The sequence below is a fragment of the Ahaetulla prasina genome, chromosome 1 (genome assembly GCF_028640845.1).
Source record: "Ahaetulla prasina isolate Xishuangbanna chromosome 1, ASM2864084v1, whole genome shotgun sequence".
NCBI classification, from domain to species: domain Eukaryota; kingdom Metazoa; phylum Chordata; class Lepidosauria; order Squamata; family Colubridae; genus Ahaetulla; species Ahaetulla prasina.
Window position 1 is genome coordinate 85,604,765 of NC_080539.1, and position 24,425 is coordinate 85,629,189.

The window sequence follows — 24,425 nt, forward strand, 5'->3', positions numbered from 1 at the left end:
TCAGTGGTCCATGTCAGGTGATTTTAATTAAGAATCAAGATATGAATTGTAGCCATATACAATTGTAAATAAAACCTCAATAAAAACATCTATGAAAGGGAGAAACATCAGGTTTATCCATGAAACTATACTGAAGAGAAAAGGCAATATACAGTGTTGTGTTCCAATGAATAAAATTCATCAAGAGGTCCTTTGCAAAAATTTCATTAAGATAAACGGGATTGTAAATAGATACATGAGTAGGAGGATTAGGCCCAGTTTACCCTATTTCTTTGCCTAAGAACAACAAACTAAAAATGTTGCTTCAATGACCTCAGGACATTAACCCCCATCCGCTGACATATAAACGGAAAGCTCTAGTCAAACCGAACTGAATTTATTTAATTCTTGAATTGGTTAACATGAACAAGAGACCCTGAGCTGGAAAAGCACTTTATACTGATGAGCTCTGACTGACAATATTGGAAAAGGCTCCCTTTTTATAATCCAAAAATACACTTTGGCTTGAAGGACTTTATGCCAATTCCTTTTTAAAGACTTGCTTCTTTTTAAAGTATCAAAGAAGTACTCTTTTCTTAAATAAAATCTACTTGTCTTTTTTAAAGTATGGTATCTTTAAATACATTAAACTAGGGCAACTAACAGGATGCTGTAAAGTGTCAGGCACTTATTTTCATTAATGAAAATCGTCTCTCTTTTGCTCAGTAGCAAAAGTTAAGCCATTCCAAAAATGTCCGTTATCTACATCTCTTACCCCAATTCAACGGACTCTTATATGACACTAATAATTGTGCTGCCATGTAGGTGTGCACCAGGAAACCCAAAGCAGCATCTCCACGGTAGGAAATGTGGTGTTAGTTACTAAGAACAACCAATTAATCCAAATACCTTAAAACAAAGTCAAGTATCTGAAGACAGCCTTTTGCTGTTTCCCACTCTCATCTTCAGCACAAATATCCCAGTGTATGTGTGTGTGATTGCACATAAAACACCCCTGAAAAAGAGCATTTTCTTTAGTGTTCTCTACAATTAATTCCATTTTATTATTTTCTAGAATTAAGCAATGCTTTGTTTCAGATTCCAAAATGATGCTCCAGTCTATGAGGGCAGCTGCATATCAGTGCTATATATTCTGGCCTCCACGCACTGCAACAAAGCCTGAATTTTAGAACTGAATTCAAAGGCTATCCAGCAGAGGTGGGTTTCAGCAGGTTCTGACCGGTTCTGGAGAACTGGTAATGGAAATTTTGAGTAGTTTGGAGAACCGAAAAATTCTGACTGGTCCCACCCCCATCTATTCTGTGTCTCCCGAATCCCAGCTGATTGCGAGGAAATGGGCATTTTACAGTATTCTTCCCCTGGAGTGGGGTGGGAATGGTTATTTTACAGTATCCTTCCCTTGCTGCATCAAGCCACGCCCACCAAGCCATGCCACACCCACCAAGTCATGCCCACAGAACCAGTAGTAAAAAAATTTGAAAGCCACCACTGCTATCCAGTCTTATTTTCCATTATATCTTTCAGGGCAAGATTCAGAACAAATCTCTTAACTTTTGCCATAAACATTGTTAATGAGTATATATAAGCAACAGAAGGAACAGGAAGTAATCTGAAATAAAACACAACAGCACACGATTTGTAGAAAAGTGACTTTTCAGTTCAGACCACTCACAGGTATGGACAACTCTGAAGGTGGAGCCACTTATCTGGTGGTTAGTATGGAAGAAGGCTACAATTAGCCAGCCTGACAACAGATAACAGTGCCCAAATAGGGTTTGTAAGAATTTCACATAGCATCAGAGGTACATGTGTACAGTGTATCTCTGTTATTGGGTCATCTCCCAGGAAATCCAATGCTCAAGGTCAAAAGCAGAAATTCAATAACCTTTGGTATTTGATTGAAGAAATTACAATTTGTGCAGAAAGGGGGATTAAGGCTTGAAGGTGACGGGGAGAGAAATACTATTTAAAGTTACAGAAATGCAATGTCAGTAGCATTAGCTATCTCTGGATGTTGCAGATACTGGACTAGGATGGTCTCTGGTGGTATGCTGGACCACTCCAAGGTGCAGGTGAGGGATGTCATCTTTAAAGTGTTCCTCCATGTAAAATAGTTTCTGTGTAATATTAAAATAACAGAAAATCTAATGCAACAGAATGTTTGTGATACATTCAGGTCCTATTCCCACTATGGGAAGCAGTACCAGGAATCAGAAATCTCATGAATTTTTTTTTTTTAATACAATGTTTTGTTTTTAAAGAAAGCATCACAATGCCTTGCAGTAAACATGTTGAAGAAATGTTAACACCAGGAGTGAGGGTAAGGGAAATTAGCTAAATTTCAAAATGTGGTTCAGTGCTGCTAGGCCAAAAGAGATCAAACAAATTAGTTATTTTTCATGTTATGTTTCTTCTGAAGATCTCTTTACCAGATGGTTTTTAATCAGTAAAAGGCAGCTCCATCCACATATTTGATTATTTCTCTCTAAGCTAGTCTCTTTCTTCTCCTTTTATGTTTTATAATGAAACATACATTTCATTAAATGTTTTATTTTTAACAAACAACCCTATTTTGTGTACCAATTAGGCCTCGTTTCACAGGAAGAAAACAAACAAAAACATACACACCCTCCCAGCACACACCTCATTAGCTAAAGCTGCTTGATTTCCCCCCCCCCCCACAACCGAATCAAGTGACATAGGCTAATGTAAAAATAAACATGTAAATGTCTGCGGATTTATATCCTGCACAATATATATGAAAGAGATGTGCTGAATTTTGGTGTTTGGACTCTGTGCTTCCATCTTCCTTCTATTAGGAAAAGACCATATGGTGTTCACAAAATGTTTTGGACCATTAATTTCAGAACCTCAAACATACCGGCCAAGGCTCTGACAGATGATATTAAAATCTATCTGTGCTTGATATAAAGTTTTCTTCTTGTAACAAATGTATTTAATAATACAGATGGTAGCCTATTAGCTGCTGGCATTCATGTGTAAAATAAATATGGGTATTCTATTAGATGGCTTCATTTTCTCTCTAATTAGATTGCACACTCTGTCCTTAGCATACATACAAATATTAGGCAACGTATCCCTTGTTCATCACCAAATATGATGTGCAGAATGGCAATTAATAAAAGACCAAAAAATCCGCCTACCCTTCTAACACTGGATCACTTCAAAATACAAATACTCATCAGGTTTCTACAAAAAAGTATTAGTACAAAGGGCAACATTAGAAAAGAACTGGGAAAAAAGTTTTAAAAACACACAGAAAAACCAGTAACAGAAACCAAAAAACAAAATGGAGAGAGAGAGAGAGAGAGAGAGATGCTCTTTTTCTTTCTCCAAAAACCAACTGAAGGATTGTTTTTGTCTACCAATTGTCCAGAAAATCAAATCCCGTCTTCAGGATAACATTGTTTGCATTACTCTGTGGAAAGAAAGAAAGAAAGAAAATTTGTTTTAGAAAAGAAAGCAAGTAGCTACAACTCAAAAGGGTGTAAAATCAAGAATAACCAAGGCAAGAATTACAATATTGTACAATGGTTTGGGTCTAGACCTGGCCTTCTGCATACACTGTATTAGGAAGGCTTTTGATTCCACAAAGAGTTTCCACCAGAAAACCACCAATGTGTTTTCAATGGCTGTCTCTCCATTCTGAATATCTTATGGATTCCCAAACATTTCCTCTAGAAGACTGGCCAGAAATGAGGGAAGCAAGTTTATGAAAGAATTGCCTCTCTCCTATTACCAGCTAGAAAGGAATTTCATATGTTCTGTTTGGCAGAAAGAGCTATCAAACATTTCACAGGTTTGATGCACAGTGGCCCACAGCCATATATGGCTGTGCTCAGATATTCAGATTATGACTGGCTCTTCACCGAACTTTTTCTCGGACGGTCCCAGTTACCAGAAATGCTACCCAAACAATATTTAAAATTAATGGGAGATGTGTAAGAATATTTGTATGATCAGAGAAGCTGGGTTATCCAGAATCAAGTACCAATTTTACTTGCATTCAAAAATGAATGCCAGAGATTATTCCACCTTACTCTTCCTTCAAGCAACTAGTCCCTTAAAGAACTATCTCCATAAAATAAGAGGGGAGAGGATTGGTCATCTCTTTGTCCCTTCAACCATTAAACAGATTTTATATGTAAGGTATAATGTAGGCCAGAAATAACAAAATTCTAAGATACAGAAGTAATTCTACATACTAATCCATCGTACAAGCGCAATTAGTTCTTACCCGTTCATACACATCTAAATTTAATAATAGCTTTGCAAGATCATGCCAAGCCTATCTTAAGCCACCGTTTTGTTTCTCATAGTAATCACAAAAAGGTAGAGACATAGATTTATAAATTTTTATTCATTCAAAGAATGTATATAGCTGCCCAACTCAAGCAATGCAACTCTGAGCACCTTTAAAATACATGCCCCTCCCAAATCGCTGTTCTCTGCAAGCAGCATTTGGATGACTCCTGCTCTCAATAAGACTAACTGCCTCTGCAAGACTTGTCCATTATTTCATCCAACTCTTTCAAAGCTACTAGTCATGGCTAGATCTTCAAGTCATGAAAGCTACCAGTTATGGTGTGTCCTTTTTACAGTTCTAAAATTCTTCTAATACACTTCATTGGATGATCCAGGGTTCAAGTGTTTGAAAACTCTGTCTACTTTCTCCTTGCTTTTATATTTTACTTATTTTTCTAATTTTTAATGATTTTATACACCTCAATCATGTCCTCTGCCCTTCACCCTTTTTCCAAGATAAAGAGTCCCATCGTTTTCTATTCAGGTCCCCTTTCCATGTTGGCTGCCCTCTTCTGCACCTTTCCCAATTCTATTATAGCCTTTTTCAAATGCATTCTACTTTATATTCCAGATGTGAATGCTCCTTAGATTGGCAAAGAAGGCATTACATTGCCAGAAGTTTTACTTTAAACACCTTTCACAGTAATCCTGAGCATGAAATGTGTCTTTTTTTATAGCTACCATGCACCAAGTTGACGTCTTCACTGAGCTACTGATTCTGACGCACACCCTCAATCCCAATATTCTTTTCTTGTTTTAGTTACAAAAAACTCGGATCTTGTGCATACGCCCTAAACTGCATCATTTTACATGTAATTAAATAGAAGAGATGCTCATTTGGTTGCAGCACACCCACTCACTTTAAGAGGAGCTCTTCATACTTAGTTTCGGATTCTACCCTCATGAATAGAAAGAATCTACCCTCTTCCACTGCACGTGTTAGACACTCTCTGCACACTGGAGCTGCTGCTACAAATGTCACATGTAAAGGCAATCAGAAGGCAATCAAGTTTATGTTTATGGAACAGCATGCAGGGCTTCAGGCAATCTATTGCTAGCATATGCTGCATATTTTAAAGACATGAAACAGTGATGTTCACGTCTTAGATGTTTAACCTCGAATGTTCTCCAAGAGGAAAACAAAGGATTTCGGTCGCAAGATTTTAATAGTCTAACGCACGGGTGTCAAACTCGCCACGTTGCCGTCACGTGACGTTTTGCAATGTTTACCCCTTTCACGAAATTGAGGTGGGTGTGGTTTGCGTGCGACGCATCCGTCCCACAGGTTGCCAGTTTGACACCCCTGCTCTAACAGAACTCATTTTCTTAGACTCGGGAGTGGTGTTATTTTTATTTGTTTATTTTTGCATAGGTTCTTTCTACCTCTCATACTGTAACGGGACAATGAAGAATCAGCCCTTACCTGCCCAAATCCTTGTAAATCTGGAACAAAACTGTTTTGGGCATCTTCATTTTGGGTTGCAGCAGATGACAATTTCTCTGCAGGGTCAGAAGGAGCATCGAAGGCACTAACTGCAGGTTGGTCGGATGGAGGCTTTTCCCATTCTACGGGTGTTGTGGGAACAACTGGGGCGATCGCTTTTTCAGGCTTAGGAGCACTAGGCTTCTCTGGTTTACTTGCTTCTTTTGGGCCAGATTCTTGCCTATAATAAGGCTGGAGGGTTTTCTCTCCTTTTTCCATGGATTTAATTTGGCTTGGGGTTAGCGAATGGAACTCAGACTGTTCTCCTTCGTACTTGGAGCGCTCAGCGTTGATCTTCCAAAACGAGGACTCCTCCTCTTTTTTGGCTGGTATAAGCACATCTGAGTTTTGCGGTTTACCACTCTGGGAAGGTTTGGGGGCTGGGGGGCCAGGTGCGGTTTTGCTAGGCTGTTTCTGTTCGTGCTGAGGGGCTGCAGCACCCGGTTCTTGGATCAACAGAGAAGCAATACTGAATTCCATTTGACTCTGTTAGGGGATTAAAAGTAAAAAAAAGAAAAAAAAAGAACATTAGTTCTTTTCTGTGGACAACCAGTTGTTCAAATAAGACAAGGGAGTAGTCCATTTCAACTATAAACGTTCTTTGGCATCTTATAGAGTACGGATATTTGTACGGTAAGACAGCTTACATTTGGCGTTAAAAATGGTAATACTCCAGTAGTGCAAATGAGACAGAACAATTCTTTATTCTAGGCTAGCTTGGAGAAAAGAAACATCCTTCCTGCTTCATTGCTGGCGAAAAGAGACATAGGCAAAGTTTTATCAGAGAAGAGGGCGAAACATTTAAATAATTTGCTTACTTCGAAGAATGACCTAAATCAGAGGTCAGCAACGTACTGCCTTCCAGATGTTGCCAGATTGCGTAATCTTTTGTCAATGGTTATACTGAGTAAGGCTATTGAGAAATAGAGTTGCCCACCCGGAATTCTTTAAGTACAAAATACACATTCCTTAAGAGTTGTTACAGGATAGCACGATGCAAAAAAAAAAAATGTAGAAAATGTTCAAATGGAAATAATCATTTAGTGGCTCTGGACAAGGGGGAAAAAACCCCACAACACTAAAATTTAAAAACACAACACAGCTCTCAATTGACTCTGCCTGGTCAAAAGCTACTGAAGCAGTTCTTTCTCATCCATAGTGCTCTCCAGAAGAATAGTCTTGGTCTGCAAGTCTATCTGCAAGTCATTTCCTCTCACACAAACCCACTGCTGTGGATTCACGGCAATACATATCTTGCCATACAAATTTTCTGGCCAGACCAGGATGGTTTTTTAAAAAAAAAGAAAAGGAAAGAAAAAAAAAACTAGTTGTTGAGAGCTCTGCCATGGAATAAGAGTCTATGTTTAGATGGGACAAGGAGATGGGAAAATATTGGCAGAATCAGTTTTCACTCCATTCACAAATGCTAAGTGCAGCTTTGCCCATTAAGACATTTTCTAGAATTCCTAGACCTGCTTTCATCATCCCTGGGACCCTTCTGATGGGGGAGGGGGGAACAATGACATCATTTCCCAGAATTCTCAGCAATTACCAGAACAGCTGGACCATCCTGGAGGCCTAAGTCCATATAACTCACAGGCGTTCAGATAGGGAAGGGAGTTCTAATCCAAAAAAAACCCCACCTCTTTTGCTACCCTCTAATCTTTTAATCACACCATCAACAACATTTGTTTATATCCTGGCTTGATCATCAGGGAAGCAATATATGTGAAGGTCTTTCTTCTCCCACTTCTCCCAGGAAATTTAATTAAATTCACTTCACTTCATGGGTGAATATTTTTGATCAGCTGTATCACAGACTTCAACAACCTAGGCACTCTTCAGTTTTCTCCCATTTCCCAATACTGGCCAGATTTATCAAGATGATGCCTGAGCTGGGAAAGATGCTCCATGGATCAAAAGAAAAAACTGTGGAAATTGCACTCTCTCTCCTTCAGAAGTTCCCCTGGAGGCTCCATATCCAATCACAGCCATCCCTCCAAGCATGTATGGGTTGCATTATAAGGCTGACTCTCATCATGCTGAATCAAGCTGGATCTGAACTGACATATACTCAACTCTGAACTAAAACCAGAGAATACCACAAGAATCCAAAGAGCTATTTATATATCTTATGAGCTTGTGGGGAATGTAGAGTATTTCATGAAGTAGATAGCATACAGAGCCAAAACAAGCTGTTTAGCTTGGCAACTGCAAAACAGAAGAGAAAATAATGGGGGTGGAGGAGAAAGTAAAACAAAACCTGAAGGACAGGAGCTTATAAAAATGTTCAAAAGCCCTAACCTTAAGCAGAACCTTCCACAAAGCAAAATTATATCCAAGAGACCTTAAATAAGAACCTACAACAGGCTGCATTGATACACTTAAGAGCACATATTGCTAGAGAAAGCTGTACTATGGCTGCAATTTACCCAGTGCCTTAAACTTGTCTAAAATGGGATTAAATAGGCCGTGATTCGGAGGCAGGCAACTATTGTTTTACATGCTGTCTTAAAGTAAACCATCTTATTAAACCATAATATTTTTTCCAGCATAACACATTATGCGAACATAGCTCTTTTGTCTAATTGATCTGAGTTCAGAACCTAGCCTACTTCCTCCAGCAGTTAAGAATTTCTTTCTGTACCAAAGATAAGGCCCTTGAGGAGTTTAATCAACTATGTTCCTTGTGATAGTATAACTCTTCAAACTATTTTTATTTAGATTCGTAAACTGAACTGGGCCAAGAATTCTCCCTTCCATTGCCAAAGACAAATGGACAGAAAAATAAGACAAGGCTGAAATCCATAACTATGGAATTCCATACATATACGAATGTAAATAGTACATCTAAGTTTTAAAAAGGATACGCAAAACATGCAATTGTCTGTCTTCCTATTTCATTAAGTTTTCTTGTGTTTAGTCACTCTGTGTATGTTTTTGCCAAGGCAATCAGAAAAAAAGTTTGGATTCCAAAAAAAAAGAATACGTACATGAAAAAATGGAGGTGGTTTACATATGGATACACTGTGGTTCTTAAAACATTTTGTTTCAAAATCTTTTGTTTAAACATCCCTGGATGAAGCTGTTTTGTAAGGAGGGATAAAATTCCTCCAAGCTGGATGTGCAGGACTGATTAACAGTTAATGGAAACATATAGTTGCAGCTACTGCTGCCCAAGGGAGCCACACGAGTCACTGAAAGCAAAGGTTCACATACTTTTTGCTGCACACAAATATGAAGCTTTGGATCATTTCCCCAATAAATAAATGAACAAGTATGTGTTTTTTGACTCATTTTTAAATTGAGTTTTGTTATCTAGTTTTAGGACTTGTGTGAAGAACTGATTATGTTGACGTCCTATTTATGCAAAAACATCTAAAATTCACTTGTTATCATTATTCAGGTGTGATCAGCAGAAGTTACCACTCCAGAACTTCTTGGGTTGCCACTCTTTGTAGTCCTCAGAACTAGCTACGCTGGCCAGGACGGGGAAAAAAACAAAAGATGAGGATTAGGAGGGCCATTCACTACCTGATCCTGCTTTCGCTGGTTATTAGGGGAGCCTTTGCCATAATTACATAATGGTTGAGGATTATGTAAACTTTAGCTAAACTGTAACTGTAGAAATCCAGAGGGCACCAGGTTGGGAATGACCGATTCCACTGATCCCTGGACCTTCACCAAGCTAAGTCCTGCCGATGAACAAGCCAGTCAATTTTTAAATCAATGTACTTATTTCACACTTGAAGCATTATTTCATCTCAGTTTAAAACATGGTTTTCCCCAACATAAATCTACAATCAACAACCAGCTGCCAAGGGCTGTGTTGGGAGAGCTGCAAAGACAAATGATTACTGTCACGAAACAAAAGGCAATCAGCAAAATATATAAGAGACAGACAGACAGGCAGACAGAGACAGACTAGCTGACACCAATGCATTTTTGGACAGACCTATTCTAAAGACGTTGATTTAGTAATACAGTAGGTTTTCCAAATAAAGCTAAAAAGTAATTAGGATTCTTTACCTCCCAACCTCCATGTTTTGGAACTTTATATATGATTCTGAAGTACTCAAATAAGGTTAACTGTTGCAATAGACATGAAGTGACGTGTGGCCTCTTTCTTACCATGTTTCTATTCTTTACATCTAAATTATTACTTAGAATATTCTAGGAAACGAATCTTCAGCAGAAAGCATGTGACTGCTTGTAATATACAATTTAGTTCTAGAATTTGAAATGTGTTGTGCCCTTTTCCTCGAGCAAAATTAATGCAGGTCAAGCAGAAGAAAGAAAATGGAACAGTGCTAACCATAGAGCTCATGCATATACAATACTATTTATCAAAGATAGAACGAGAGAATAAAATAGACAAAACCAATATCTGGGGCTCCAACGGTCAATTCTAAGAGGGCCCTGCATTACATGGAACGGTCTTTCAATCACAATTTCACCTAGAAAAATAAGGAAGGCAGTCGGTAGAGATTCTCAGTCATTCGTGGTCATGGTTGTCCCAAAGGTGCTTTTTCAGGGGGTAACTGGACTTTCTTGTTTTTTCTTTTGAAGACGTTTCGCTTCTCATCCAAGACTCTTCTTCAGCTCTGACAGGACAGTGGGGAATGGAAGGATTTATATTTATATTCAAAACCAGTAGCACTACTCAGGTGACCCTGAGGACACAGATAAACCTCCAAGTGCTTCAGCGACCCTCTGAAAGGATGCAAATGACCAGCTGTCTGCAAGGAATATAAATCCTTTCATTCCCCACCATCCAGTTGGAGCTGAAGAAACTTCTTGGATGAGAAGTCTTCAAAAGAAAAAAAACAAGAAAGTCCAGTTGCCTCCTGAAAAAGCACCTTTGGGACAAGGAAGGCAATGTAAAATGTTTCACTGCAGCTTTGGACTACCTTCTTAAGTGTGGTTAGAAGTTTTTTTCAGACTTTGGCAGAAGTCAGAACAGAATGAACAGAACAGAAATTCTAATACCAGCTTATGAGTTGCATTTGTCGAAAGTCGAGGTTTGATGACCATAAACAAGTAAAATGCCTGTAAATCTAATACTGGGAGCCAATATTCACAGTGCAGGTCCTGAAAAACATAGAAAACTACTTTATTCCAAATCAGATCACTGATCTGCCTGGCTAAGTGTGCTTCTGAATCCCTGCAAGCAAGCCAGAATGACCAATGGTGAAAGATGTGGGGTGTTATTCACAACATCTGGAAAATCATTAGCTTCCCATAACTGTACAAGTTGACTAGGTTAACCATAAAAGTGACTACTGACTTTGGTCCAATTATATTGTGTCTCTACATTTCATATTATGAGCAAAAAACAAGGGTTTCTTGTACTTCTATTTGTTCCTCAGCTGATAAACGGGTAAAATATATTATTTTTATCATTATTATTGTTTGAAATTTATTTTGAGAAATCACATTTTTTTTCTGCTACTGAAACCTATATTCTACAAGATCACACCTAATTACCGCTGAGCCCCAAAGCAGAAGTTTATTAATGCATTTTGCGTTCGGAAACTAAACAAATCTGACAATTATTGCCATTATAACAATTCCACAAAGTTACCTTAGTTTCCCAAGAAAAAGGAGCAGAGTGCTCATCTTGCCAGGTGATATCCTGAAATAAAAGCAAAAACACACCAATAAACATGTACTTTTCTCAAGGCAAAAGGGACAGAATCATCCACGATAGCTTAAAACTGAATAAAAGGGAAAGTTTATTGAGACCAGCCAAAATGATAAGATTGTGCAGACTCTGGAATTCTCCGCCAAGTAAGACAGCATAAATAAAAGGAGATGAAAGAAAAAACAAATGTTCCCAAAAAAGTAAGCCAATGGGAAGACTAAACTCCAATTCGTGAATATAATTGAATATTTGTTTTAGAAAATAAATCCGTGTGTGTGTGTGTGTGTGTGTGTGTGTGTGTGTGTGTGTGTGTGTGACTGATAACAAAGTTTCCACACATCTTTTGAACCTCAGAATTGTAATTACATGAAGAACATTTAAAGACCATCATTCCCCATTTACAGATTCAAATGATCCATTCAAAATCTAACTAAGAAAATTGTCCCCTCCTCCTTGCCCACCAACTGTTTAACCTCTTCAAAGCATAGTCTACCTGGATTTCAACTGTCATTCCCCCCACTCCCCGTTCTCAACTATTCAATGAATAGTATACTAGCTCTTTAACTATTCAGTCTAACAAATTCATTTTATTATAGTTTCCCCTTTTGATCCTCATTCCATTGAAATCTTCTTTCATCAGTGATTTTCATTTTGTAGCCATCTGGTTGGCTTAATCTCTAAGGTCGTGCCATGTTCTAGCATCAGGGTGACCTCTTCAAGTTTTATTCATATCCTGAATAGTACAAATTATTCCTATTTTATTTAGTTTAAATAAGTTTAAATGAAAATCCCAATTCGTATCAAATACCCTTCTGTAAGAGGCTTAAATGCATTGTTTTTGTAAAATAATTTGATTAATTACTTGACAAACCACTGTCTCCTCCTTAATTTATTTACTTCAACTTGTAAGCTTCCTGAATAATTTTTTTCTCTAGAATGTTCATTAAAAAAACTTTTAATTATACTTGCATTTAGTTTTATTCAACTCTGCAAGCCTGGAATTTTGAACTTTGTCTTTTTCAGACAAATATAATTCAAAGAAGAGATCATTAAGTCTCATTACTAGATAATCCATCAAGTTACTGTCCCCGGCTTTTTTGCTAATACCACTGATACAGAGCCTGCTTCATCTGTCAAGACCGTCAACATCTGCCAGAAATGTTTAACATCCATAAGATCCTTCTCAATCATTTTATGCAAGAGGCATTTTTAGCACCTAAGCCTTGACTAGCTGACAAATGTCTAATAGTTGCCTTAAATTATTATTTCTTTCAGACATACCTGATATATCTTTTTTTATCAAAGTAAAGGACTTCTCTTATTCTAGTTTCAGTTCCAGACTGAGGTGTTTTTTTTTAATGTTTGGTTGGGTTGGAATCGTCTTCTCAAAATCAGCCTCATTAAAAATTGTCAAACTTTTTGGTTTCATCCTTTTCTTGTCCAACAGAGAAGCTTTGTCAATGACTTGGTTTGGACACTTTCATATTCCTTCCTTCCTTCCTTCCTTCCTTCCTTCCTTCCTTCCTTCCTTCCTTCCTTCCCTCCCTCCTTCCCTCCCTCCCTCCCAAAACATATCGCCTGAGCGTTTTGCATTTCTTGATTATTTTTGGAGAGGAATTTAATTCAATTAAAAGCTGAGAATGGCTAAAAATATTGAGTTTGAGAAAGAGCAAAGATTTCAGGGGACAATCCAGTTTTAATAGAGGCATACCATATTTAATTTTCTCTAATTATTCTGGAAATCTCTACAAATCTCAGGTTGTTGTTGTTGTTGTTAGTTGCGAAGTCGTGTCCGACCCATCGCGACCCCATGGACAACGTTCCTCTAGGCCTTCCTGTCTCCTAATATGTATCTCCTGAGCGTTTTGCATTTCTTGATTATTTTTGGAGAGGAATTTAGTTCAGTTAATTCAACAAATCTCGGATAGCAACAGCTAAGTTACCCAATCAGCAATAACTCTGCAGTGAGTAACATTCTTTCCCCAGGAAACTACTTTTTTTTTTTGCTCCCTGTACAGATCTGATCTATATTCTTCCTGGGTATTTAGAATAGAATAGAATAGAATAGAATAAAATATAATTTTTTATTGGCCAAGTGTGATTGGACACACAAGGAATTTGTCTTGGTGCCTATGCTCTCAGTATACATAAAAGAAAAGATACGTTCATCAAGGTACAACATTTACAACACAAATGATGGTCAATATATCAATATAAATCATAAGGATTGCCAGCAACAAAGTTACAGTCATAATTTGTACACATTTGTGTACTAAGTACACATTGTACACATATGTATACACATAGTACACATTTGTGTACTATGTATGCAGATTTGTATTTATTTGTGAATTGTGGTACTCATATTGAAGTTCCCTTATTACAGTTTCTAAAGCTGAAAAATAAAAAGGTGAGTTTCAGTTCATTGCACTGAACTAAGCTCAAACACGGTTGTCACACAATGACAAGACTTTAAATAAAAAAAAATCTTCCCAGAAGAGACCTATCAAGATATTTTCCTTAACGGCTTAGAGCAGGGGTCTCCAACCTTGGCAACTTTAAGACTTTTTTTTAAATTTCATTTTGTCACAACAGTATACACAAACATTGTCATAAGTAAAAAAACATATCATGAAGAAAATATATATATATATAAGTAAAGAATATGCATCAGCTATATTAATTTGATATAATGAAGGGAACAATAGGACAGGAATGGTAGGCACTTTTGTGCTCTTATGCACGCCCCTTACAGTCCCCTTAGGAATGGGGTGAGGTCAATAGTAGACAGTTTTTGGTTGAAGATTTTGGGATTTTGAGTAGAGACTATGGAGTCAGGTAATGAGTTCCAAGCATTAACAACTCTGTTGCAGAAGTCATATTTTCTGCAATCAAGTTTGAAGCGGTTGACATTTAGCTTGAATCTATTTTTTGCTCTTGTAATATTGCGATTGAAGCTGAAGTAGTCTTTTACAGGAAGGATATTGCAATAGATGATTTTGTGTGTTAAACACAGGTCATGTCGAAGTCGACAGAGTTGTAAGTTTTCTAATCCCAGGATTTCAAGCCTGGTGGTATAAGGTATTTTGTTGTTTTCGGAGGAGCGAAGAACTCTTCTAGTAAAATATTTCTGGACGCGTTCTATTGTATTTATGTCAGAGATGTGGTATGGGTTCCAGACGGATGAGCTGTATTAGGAATTCTGGAAGTCCATAAGTCTTAAAGTTGCTAAGGTTGGAGACCCCTGGCTTAGAGAGTTTCATCATAAAGCCCTATTTTTCAAGCCCTTATCTTACACTATTCTTGGATGTAAAAAATAAATAAATTGAATGCCGCTGAGGAATGTCAAAGTCCCCAATCCATTATGCTTGGCACATGCATGATAACCTTAGGAAGGATCCCTTGATTCTGATGTGGTCATGGTGAAGTGGTCTTGCTGCTTTTCTTTAGTGGAAAATTGCTGAGAACTAACAAGGCGAGGCAGCTGAAGTAAGAAGAGGGAAACAGTTAATGTCTTTGATTCACATTCAGACAACTTAGAATAAAATCCCTCAGGAAAATAACATGATGTAGAAAGATATGGAGTGTTCCCCTAGAGCAGGAATTAGGTTTTTATTTGGGCAGGAACAGGAACATCTCTGCCGGCTTCTGCACATCCATGACAAAAAGGCCATCCCTTAAGCCAAAGGACGGTCATATGCTGATTCCGACAGCAGCAGTAAAGCATCAAGTACAGAAAAGTCTGCATCTAGCCACAAGTCACCCAGGCAGTATGTTACAATAAGGTCATTTGAACAGAAAGACAGGAGAGGAGACACTGGTATCTTTCTTTTTCTTTTCTTTTTTTGAATAGCAAATGACGTATACCAAGTGCAGACCATCCACCACCAGACAGTAATAACTTTTCTGTTAGCCAAAGCACAAAAGACTCTTCTGTGATCACTATGAAAGCGTTTCAGCAGCAGCACTTAGTTTTCTATGTGGCATTTTAATAATACTAATAAAAATATGAAGAAGAATGAAGAAGAGGAAGAAAAGAGCCCTTTTCTCCACTCCTAAGCTATGTTCCTGCAGCTTTTCCTCATGCCCTGGAAGGCAATCTTTAAAGCACTGAGTTTGCTGGACTGATGCAGCCTCCCTGCATATATCTATGCATAGATATCCTCTAGGCAGATATTTATGATATCTATCCAGATATACCAAGGCAGGAAATCAACTCCGTTGGAAAAATAAAACAACTTCTACTGAAACTGGCTGCAATAACAAAATTTTACATGTCTGGTTGTGCTGTACCTCCTCCTTCTTCTTATACGCCAGTAAATTAGGAAGGTGTCAGTCTGAGCTGCTTTCCAATGTTATCATGTTGTTTCGAACTTTTTTAAAAAATGTGTCAATCCCTTTTGCATAGGTAACAGGTCCTATGTATTTCTGTTAGGGTCAATTTCCTTACTTTCTACAAAATCCAAAAACTCTAACTCCAATGCACGAAGAATCTATAGGAACACAACAGCTGTCCTCTGCAAATGTCTTGCTCCAGGAATTATCAGAAATGCCTGTGGAAACCTCTCTGTGCTCTCAGATCAATTGAATTGTTTGAGAAAATAATAGTCTGCATAACGTTCCAGAAAATCATCACCTGTGCTGAGTTCCTGTAGTTTCCCTAACTGCACATACACAGACTCCAGTTTATCCAGTTTTACTTTCTTTTGGCTGATTGGCGCTAGATCAGTGGCTAGGATGGTTCTTTGGAGATGAAGCTATCTAAAGAAGATTGAAGCATATGCTGTTAACTATACCAATTTGGGAACCACTTATATTCTTGGCGAAGGAGCTACAATAAGCTTAGAAGGCTCACCAGATTATGGGAAGTTGGCATGCCAACTACCAGCTTCTGCTGTCTTCCACAAATACATCTGAGTCTCAAAAAGGTACGAAAAACATTCTTTAAAAATAAAAAAAAGTAGTTGCTGCCCCAGGGGTGAAATCCAAAATTTTTCACTACCAGTTCTATGGGCATGGCTTGTTGGGCGTGGCAGGGGAAGGATATTGCAAAATCCCCATTCCCTCCCCACTCTGGGGCAAGCCAGAGGTGGTATTTACCGGTTCTCTGAACTTCTCAAAATTTCCGCTACTGGGTCTCCAGAACCTGTTAGAACCTGCTGGATTTCACCCCTGTGCTGCCCCCTGCTTTGTTTGGAAGAATGCCCACTTTTCCAGCAAAACAATTTTGGCAAACAACAATGTAAAAAGGTGTGTGTGAAACATTAAATCAGTCACAGGTAACTCTTCCCTCATGGAAGTCCCACCTGATATTTTTGAGAGTACCCACTACATGTTCTCAGAATGCCAATGTGCTCTCCAGTCCCAAAGAATTAGGATCCCCTCTCCTGGGAAATATAATTGATATCAGATCCCAGAAATGTGAAAAAAATCTCATTATCTTTAAGTAATACTAACAACATACCTATCTGCATATCATGAGTCTCATTACTTAAAGAATGTCATCTTGCGGGACCCAGAAAGACAGTTATTTTTGTTGTGGCTCCTACCACCTGGGACATCATCCCACTGAAGATTAGATAGGCCCCAGTGCTGTTGGCTTTTTGTAAGGCATTGAACACATGGCTGTGTTCCTGAGCATAAGAACTGAAGTGTTACTCCTGACCATGAAGAATTTATGCTGATGGCTGGTGGTTGTTTATTTAAGCTGCTGAATATATATGTATGTATTTATATGCATTTTTAGAGGTAGAACCCATGATGACGCAGGGGTTAGAATCAGTGGTGAAATGTAAAATTTGTTACTACCAGTTCTGTGGGCGTGGCTTGGTGGGGAAGGTAATATGACTGGGTGGGTGTGGCCAACTTTAAAAAAAAAACTTTTAAAAGCATTTTTTCTATAACCTCTTTGGTAGAAGAGGTTGTTTAAAAATGCTTTTAAAAGGCTCTGAGGATCCCAGCTAAGTTGCCTGATTGTCAGAGGCTTTTCTTTTCTTTTAAAAGCATTTTTTTTTTGCCTTTAAAAGAAAAAAAAGCCTATGACGATCAGGGAACTCAGCTTGGATCGTCAGAGCCTTTTAAAACCATTTTTTTAACAACCTCTTCCGCCAAAGAGGTTGAGCTGCACAATCATCACAGGCTTTTTTTTACTTTTAAAAGCTTTTTTTTGGCCGAAGAAAAAATGTTTAAAAGTAAAAAAAAAACCTCTGATGATTGTCGGTTCAGCTGGGCTTGGTGGGGGGAGGGCAGGGATTTTTGCTAATGGTTCTCCGAACCATCCACTGCCACCACTACTGGATCGGGCGAACTGGTCTGAACTGGGAGCATTTCACCCCTGGTTAGAATACAGTATTTCAGGCTAACTCTGTCTACAGCCAGGAGTTCGATCCTGACCAGCTCAAGATTGACTCAGCCATACTTCCATACTTCCGAGGCTGATAAAATGAGGACCCAGATTGTTGGGGGCAATATGCTGGCATTTGTAAACCGTTCAGAGAGTGGAGTGATATATAAATCCATGGAGTGGTATGTAAGTCTAAATGCTATTTCTATTTATTTTATGGTTTTAATTTCTGTCAACCACCCAGAGTCATTATAAGGAGATGGAGATAAATTGAATTAAATAAACAAACAAAAATCTGTATATGCATACAGTAATATGATATATATGACAAGACAGACTATAGCTAGGCAAACATAATTATCATTCCCTGCCTACACTTTCATTGATCCACATAAATTAAAACTCCTACTTCCAAACCTAAATAAGAAGTTTTGAAACGATTATAGATCTTAACCATAGGAAACATCTCAGCTCTGGTTACTGGACCTTTCAGAAGTTAAAGGATCTTGCGTAAGTTAAAGCTACCACATAATCAAGTTTCCTCCATGCTCAATGTTTTTTTAAAAAATAATTTCAACTGTGCTTTTTCACAATTTATCTTACTTAGTCCAACTAAACACATATTTAAAAACAGCAAAGAATGTATTTACCTAGGAGAACAGATGAGACTTCTCTGCTGTAGCGTCAGCTCTCTGAAATATCCTAAGCCCCAGGGGTAAGATTTGACCCCACCTATCTTTCCTTCCAGAAGGGCCTGAAGACCTGGCTTTGATGGTTGGCCTGGGGACCCAATAGGGGAGTACAATACTGGAGGTAACTACTTGACCTATTAGCTGATCACCACTTCCCCCCGGCTCTTCTTGTGTGTGTCCCCCCCATCTTTTTAAATTTCATATTACTTACAGGTAGTTCTCATTTAGTGCCCACCTCATTTAGTGACTATATGCAGCTATCATGATGATGAAGAAGTAACTTTATGATCAATCTTTGTATTTACAACCTTTGCAGGTCTGGGTAGCAAAGCAAAGCTGAAGTAAGATCATTAGAATAGTTGCGACTGCTTCACATAATTTGTGAATCAAGTTGCAGGTCCTAACTATGATTGCTAAATGAGGACTTCAAAGAAATACTCAGAAGATTAGTTTTTTACATGAACAGAGAAGTCAAGATTAGACAATGGTTGCCTTTTAGATTTATGAAAACTGAAAACCGGTATTGTGCAATATGCTGAAAATATAATATGAGTACCTCGGAAGATAGGGCGGTATATAAATATGATTAAATAAATAAATAAATACTCCCACCCTAAAATTATCCAAAAGTCTAGTACTGATGTATCTTATGGGCCCTAAAATGCTCCTCTAGATAGCACAGGGTTATTCTAAATGTTCAAAATAAACAACGACCTACTAGTCTTACTACGTATTTTAGGACAGCATATTGAGACCATTAATTAAGATGCAATTCTTACTTTTTCCAAAGTCTTTGGCACAAGTATCAAATATAAAAAAAATGAGAATAATTTTAAAAACTTCCACTTTGGAGCATTGCAATTTATTTTCTACACCCTTGATTTTCCTAGATCAGCAGGGACACAGGAAAACATGACTTACATTTTTAGAAGGTATTTTAAAAATACCCAGGCCTGGAATATATTCACGATTTTTGTGGGGAGAAGCACAAAAAGGATTGTCAGTTTCCTGTAGTCAAGCATAAATGATTCCACAATACTAATTTTAGAAGTAAACTTCCTACCGCCTGCTGTTAACAAGTTAGTTGTTGGCAGGACCTTTTTATAATGTTTATTCCTGTGAATGAATTTGCAGGCTAAGTTAAGCACTGCCTTTCCTTCTTTCTCATTATTTTTAACTGTACAATCTCCTTTTTGACTTTCTACTCCTGAAAGATTATAAGTAGATCTTTACTAGTGTAACAAAAATATCCATAGGACTTTTAGCTATTACTGTACTGTATCCTTTAAACGGGCATTTAAGGAAGCACAGAATTCACTAGAAGAACTTTCTCCAATCTGGTGTACTCCAGATGTTTGAGATCTGGAATTCTCAGAATTCCTAACTAGTATGACCAAACTGGGAGATGATGTTTTGAAATGCAAAGTAGCCCTCCCCAAGTTATCTTGAATTAAAACCTGAAGTACCTAATGTCTTAAAATATAGTTGAAATATTGGGTAATCCCATTGTCCTATTATTGCAAAAACATTGAAAACCCCTGAGGCATCTTAATGGTTACCAAACTCTGCAATATATAAATTCCACAGTTGTTTGGATCAGTGGCCAGATTTAGAATTTTCAGAGTATATCTTGGCTGGTCTTCTGGAAGAGAATTTACTGTTTACAAAATAGCTGGAAGGCTAGATAGAACTGGTCACAAACACCCATTTACCAAAAAGCAAACTGGTAAAACTGCCCACTTTTACCCTTTATGTTCAGAATACCCCTTACTACATTATATTTTTGCCTTTTTCTAGAGAGGTGGGCAAATACTTGATTGCAGCTAGCAACCACTTTTATTTTCTAAGATTACTTATGGAGCCTATCTGGAACCTAGAAGCATTTTTAAGAATAATTGAGAATAGAATAGAATAGAATAGAATAGAATAGAATAGAATAGAATAGAATTTTTATTGGCCAAGTGTGATTGGACACACAAGGAATTTGTCTTGGTGCATATGCTCTCAGTAAAGAAAAGATACATTCATCAATAGAATAGTGTCAGCTTCTATTTTTTTAAATTAAAAGAATATTTTAAAAGTCAGATGGACTTAAATGCCTGTTAAATGCCAAAAATGAGCCAAAAGGCACACATTAGTGTCCAGAAGCATTATATTGTCTATCTCCGGTTTTTAAAAAACCTATAGATTTCTAAATGTACACAAATAGACACAGAAAAGCAACTCTGTCAAATGAAATATAATTGAAACATTAAGCCTGATAGCCGAAAATAATACAATTGTAAAATACTTTTACTTAGCAGCAATCATTTCTACTTGCTCTTAGTTTATATTTTTATCTAAACATAAATTTTATTTCTATATATGTCTATATAACTATTATATCCATCCTTCCTTTTCTGTAGAGTTCAAGGCAGTTTCCAAGAGATTCTCCTTTTATTTTATATATAACAATCCTTCAAGATAAAGTTGGCTGAAAGAGAGTGACTTTCACACAGTGATAGTTTGCAAAATCCATAATTTCCATACCATAGGACCTCAGGGCATGAACCATACGCCACCTTTCCTTAATCAGGCTGAGAGAAATTACATTATACCTGGCTTTCCAACACATTATTCTTTTCAGGGTCAAATAACGTTCAAATCACAACACAGCAAATCTGATTCATACACTGTAATGATATCGCTGTAAGGCATGAAAGTATGTACCCACATTAAAGATTTAAAAACCCACTTTGATAGCCATAGCAATAGCACCATACAGGGATTTCTGTTGTATCTATGCATGGAATGTAATCTAACCAGATGCAGAGAAATAGAACTTAATTGCCTGACCTGGAATTAGCGTAAATTAAATCTATTAAGACAGTCCCACCTTTTGATTTGACACCTTTTGAAAGCCAGGAGATAGGCAAACAAAATTTTGCTTCTCTTCTATTCCATTCAAATAAGTCCCTAGTTCATCACCCTTAAATTAGGCTTTTATTCAAACATACAAACTAGCCTGTTTTTCAGAAGTGGCTCTTCACAGAAATCTTGTTTGGAAAAACAGTACAGCCATTACAAATTATGTTGAACATCCTGACTGTTACTAATGTTTTTGTTATGATTTCACACTTTCCTGTTTTCACAGTAAAATAATCGGGTATCTTACAAGTACTCACTAGCAGTGACAACTATCACTGGGATACACAATAAAATGAAAGGTGTGATAAATAGTAAAAATCAACACTAAAAACAAAATAAATGGGAAGGGGGTAAAAAGTTAAAAACTGAGCAGGCTGTTTCTCATGTATTTAATTATTCTTGGAAATCTAGAGGAATTTTAATTCCTGCAGAGGCAGCAAATAAACATTCTACAGACTCCAGAACTTTTCAACAGCACAGAACTTGTGGCTGCTCTTCTTCCATCTGAATAAATCCTGCTGAACACAGAGTGACTGATGTCAAAGTATGCATACCCAATTGAGTTTGGAAGAAAACCCCTCCACCTATGACCTGAGACTGTGTCCCTGTGGACAATGACTGCTGAAAAAACCTTTTTTTACTTAAAATTGTTATCAGTTGTTATGATTCAGTCTCTTTGAATGTAGATGAATTTTACTATCCTGCTTGTAAAATTAGGCAATCTTTGATTATTCCCCACCAATTGTAAAATAGTATCTTGTGTTTTGCTTTGCAATTCTGATCAGTGACCATTATTAAAAAATATAGCCATCCACAGATTCCACACCTGTTTGGATCCGGTCAGAGGAATATTGTAACTCTCCAACGAGATGGAACCATGCATCTTGTCTACATATACCGACTTCGGCCCAATTAACTTTACTACAGGAGGCAGGTAGTGCCTAAAGGTAAAAGGAAAACTGCCCTCTGCACATGCTTCCCTGCCAGATACTTTTAGCCCTTTTTAAAATACTACCTTGCTTCCTGGAAACCTTTTCTCCGTGCCTTATCTGTTTTTTCCCTTGATGCCACCTTTCCCACCTCCATGCCCAGGTGACTCACGACTGCTTCAAAACAGGACCGTCCAAGCCGCGGCCGGGAAAAGCAAAGTACAACATTACCCTGCTCCCCCTCTGAACATGTGCAGAGAGCGACCGCCCCGCGCACGAAGAGCTTACCTCGTCCCCGAAGCGCACTACCTTCTGGCCGGTATTGAGGCGCAGATTCGGGTAGCAGACCGGAGGCGGGTTGTCTCGGGCTGCCCCTCGGTGAGCCGCGTACCGGGCCTGGATGTTGGGCTGCACCAGGCTTTTGTCAATAATCTCGTCTTGCTGGCGGGGCGGCAGCCGCTCCCAGTCTGGCCCGTAGCGTTCGCGGATGCGCTCCTTCTCCGCCATGATTTTGCGAGCCATGGGGCTCAGCGAAGAGAAGTAGCTGAAGCGCTTACGTTCCCGCTCGTCCAGCGGCCGGTTCCCATTCAGGACCGCCGTACGAGAAGCTGCGATCGCCGCCGCCATGGACGCCATCGCCGACCTGCCCCTGCTTCACGCGGCCCCGGGGACTCGGCACGGCGAAGGGGCAGCAAAGAGAGCCGACCGACTCTTCCGCCGCGCCCTCCGCTCGGCGGTTTTGCTCCGCTGTTCGCCTCCGCCAACCTTTGGGCTCCTCCTCCTGCTGCGTTTAGCCACGCCTCCGTGGCTCCTCTCGGGCCTCGCTCCTCCTCTCGGCCCGCCGCGCTTCTTCCCGGTTGGAGCGGAGGGTGGAAGTTCGAGGCGTTTGCTGTGGAAAGGCCCCCTGGCTTTTCTTCTTCGCCAAAGCCGCCAGATTTGCATGGAGGGCAACCTCCCCAGGTGTATTTCATCCACCCAGTCGTGGTCGTGGCGGCATTAACTCATTTCGAAACCTTATTTTTTTTTTTAAAAAAAAAAGCCATTTAATCTGGATAAGAAGCGTTCTAAACGCGCTTACTCAAATCTGAATCACAGTGAAAACTCCCAGCAAGTATTTGAGTCGCCTCGCATAATTATGTTTTCCAGATGTACTGGTTCACCAACGGGCTGTTTTGCCTTAAACAGGGAGGGAAAAAATCTTTTATCTCTGAAGGCTGTTGAGGAAACGCAGCTTAGTGATGTAGTAGAGCAAGGAGGTACCTTGGGGTTTGTCACCTGAGCTCAGGTGAACTAGGCTCCCATCAGCACCTAGTATGTCAGTCAATCAGAATAGAGCTGGAAGGTACCTTGGAGGTCTTCTAGTCCAACCCCCTGCTTAAGCAGAAGACCCTGTAGCATTTAAGATAGGTGGCTGTGCAGTCTTTTCTTAAAAACCTCCAGTGATGAAGCACCTACAACTTCTGAAGGCAAGCTGTTTCACTGGTTAATTGTCCCTTCTATCAAAGTGTCATCTGCAATACATCATACATCCTGGATATTATACACCCTGGACATAAATTGTTTCAACTTCTACCCACAAAACGATGCTATAGAACACTGCACCCTATTGCCCCAGATTTCGTATTTGCCTGGGGATCCAGCAATAGTGGTAAACTCTTAGAATGGCTATAATGAGCTGATATAGAATGAATTCTAATGCTGAGGGTATTTTTCTGTTTGATTTTTTTTAAAAAAAAGATTATGGACAGCTTTTATATGTTTGTATATTGGCTTTCAACTTATTTTAAAGTTGTTTTTTATCCCCACCTCAGTTGCTTAGATGAAATGGATGGCCACGGAAATCAAATTAATAATGGTTCTCTAAATTAACAATGAGAACTTCCCCTGATCTATATGTAACCCCCACATATAGATGCAAAATGAAAAAGTCTTGTGATCAAAAATCAGTCACACAATCTTGAGGCAATCAGGGACACAATCATTATCAGGGATTTATATCAATACTCTATTGACTCCAGTTCTGATTGTTATTACTCTACAAGAAAAAAATATAACTTTTCGTTGCCTTGAATTATGGGCCTCTTCTTTTTCAATCTCTCTG

At 38.6% G+C, this 24,425-nt stretch overlaps 1 protein-coding gene across 2 annotated transcripts; it reads right to left on the reverse strand.

Moving 5' to 3' along the window:
* Nucleotides 1-23,105, reverse strand: C1H1orf198 (chromosome 1 C1orf198 homolog). 2 transcript variants are annotated; one of them, XM_058166939.1, is made up of 4 exons: nt 22,613-23,103; nt 11,394-11,444; nt 5,750-6,295; nt 1-3,439 (listed from the first exon to the last, which is right to left on the reverse strand). In XM_058166939.1, exons 1-4 carry the CDS (start codon nt 22,958-22,960, stop codon nt 3,383-3,385), a joined length of 1,002 nt encoding a protein of 333 aa, XP_058022922.1. In that variant the 5' UTR covers nt 22,961-23,103; the 3' UTR covers nt 1-3,382. The 2 variants fall into 2 exon arrangements, with proteins under 2 accessions (XP_058022922.1, XP_058022931.1); XM_058166948.1 differs by lacking the exon at nt 11,394-11,444 and having other exon boundaries at nt 22,613-23,105.
* Between the last annotated feature and the right edge of the window lie 1,320 nt (nt 23,106-24,425).

What these genes read in the sequence shown, in the direction of transcription:
- C1H1orf198 (XM_058166939.1), bottom strand. Translation starts at nt 22,960, where the DNA reads ATGGCGTCCATGGCGGCGGCGATCGCAGCTTCTCGTACGGCGGTCCTG. An exon ending in TAGTGCGCTTCGGGGACGAG is followed by an intron (nt 11,445 to 22,612) that starts GTAAGCTCTTCG and finishes CTTTTATTTCAG; the next exon opens with GATATCACCTGGCAAGATGA. An exon ending in CTTTTTCTTGGGAAACTAAG is followed by an intron (nt 6,296 to 11,393) that starts GTAACTTTGTGG and finishes ATCCCCTAACAG; the next exon opens with AGTCAAATGGAATTCAGTAT.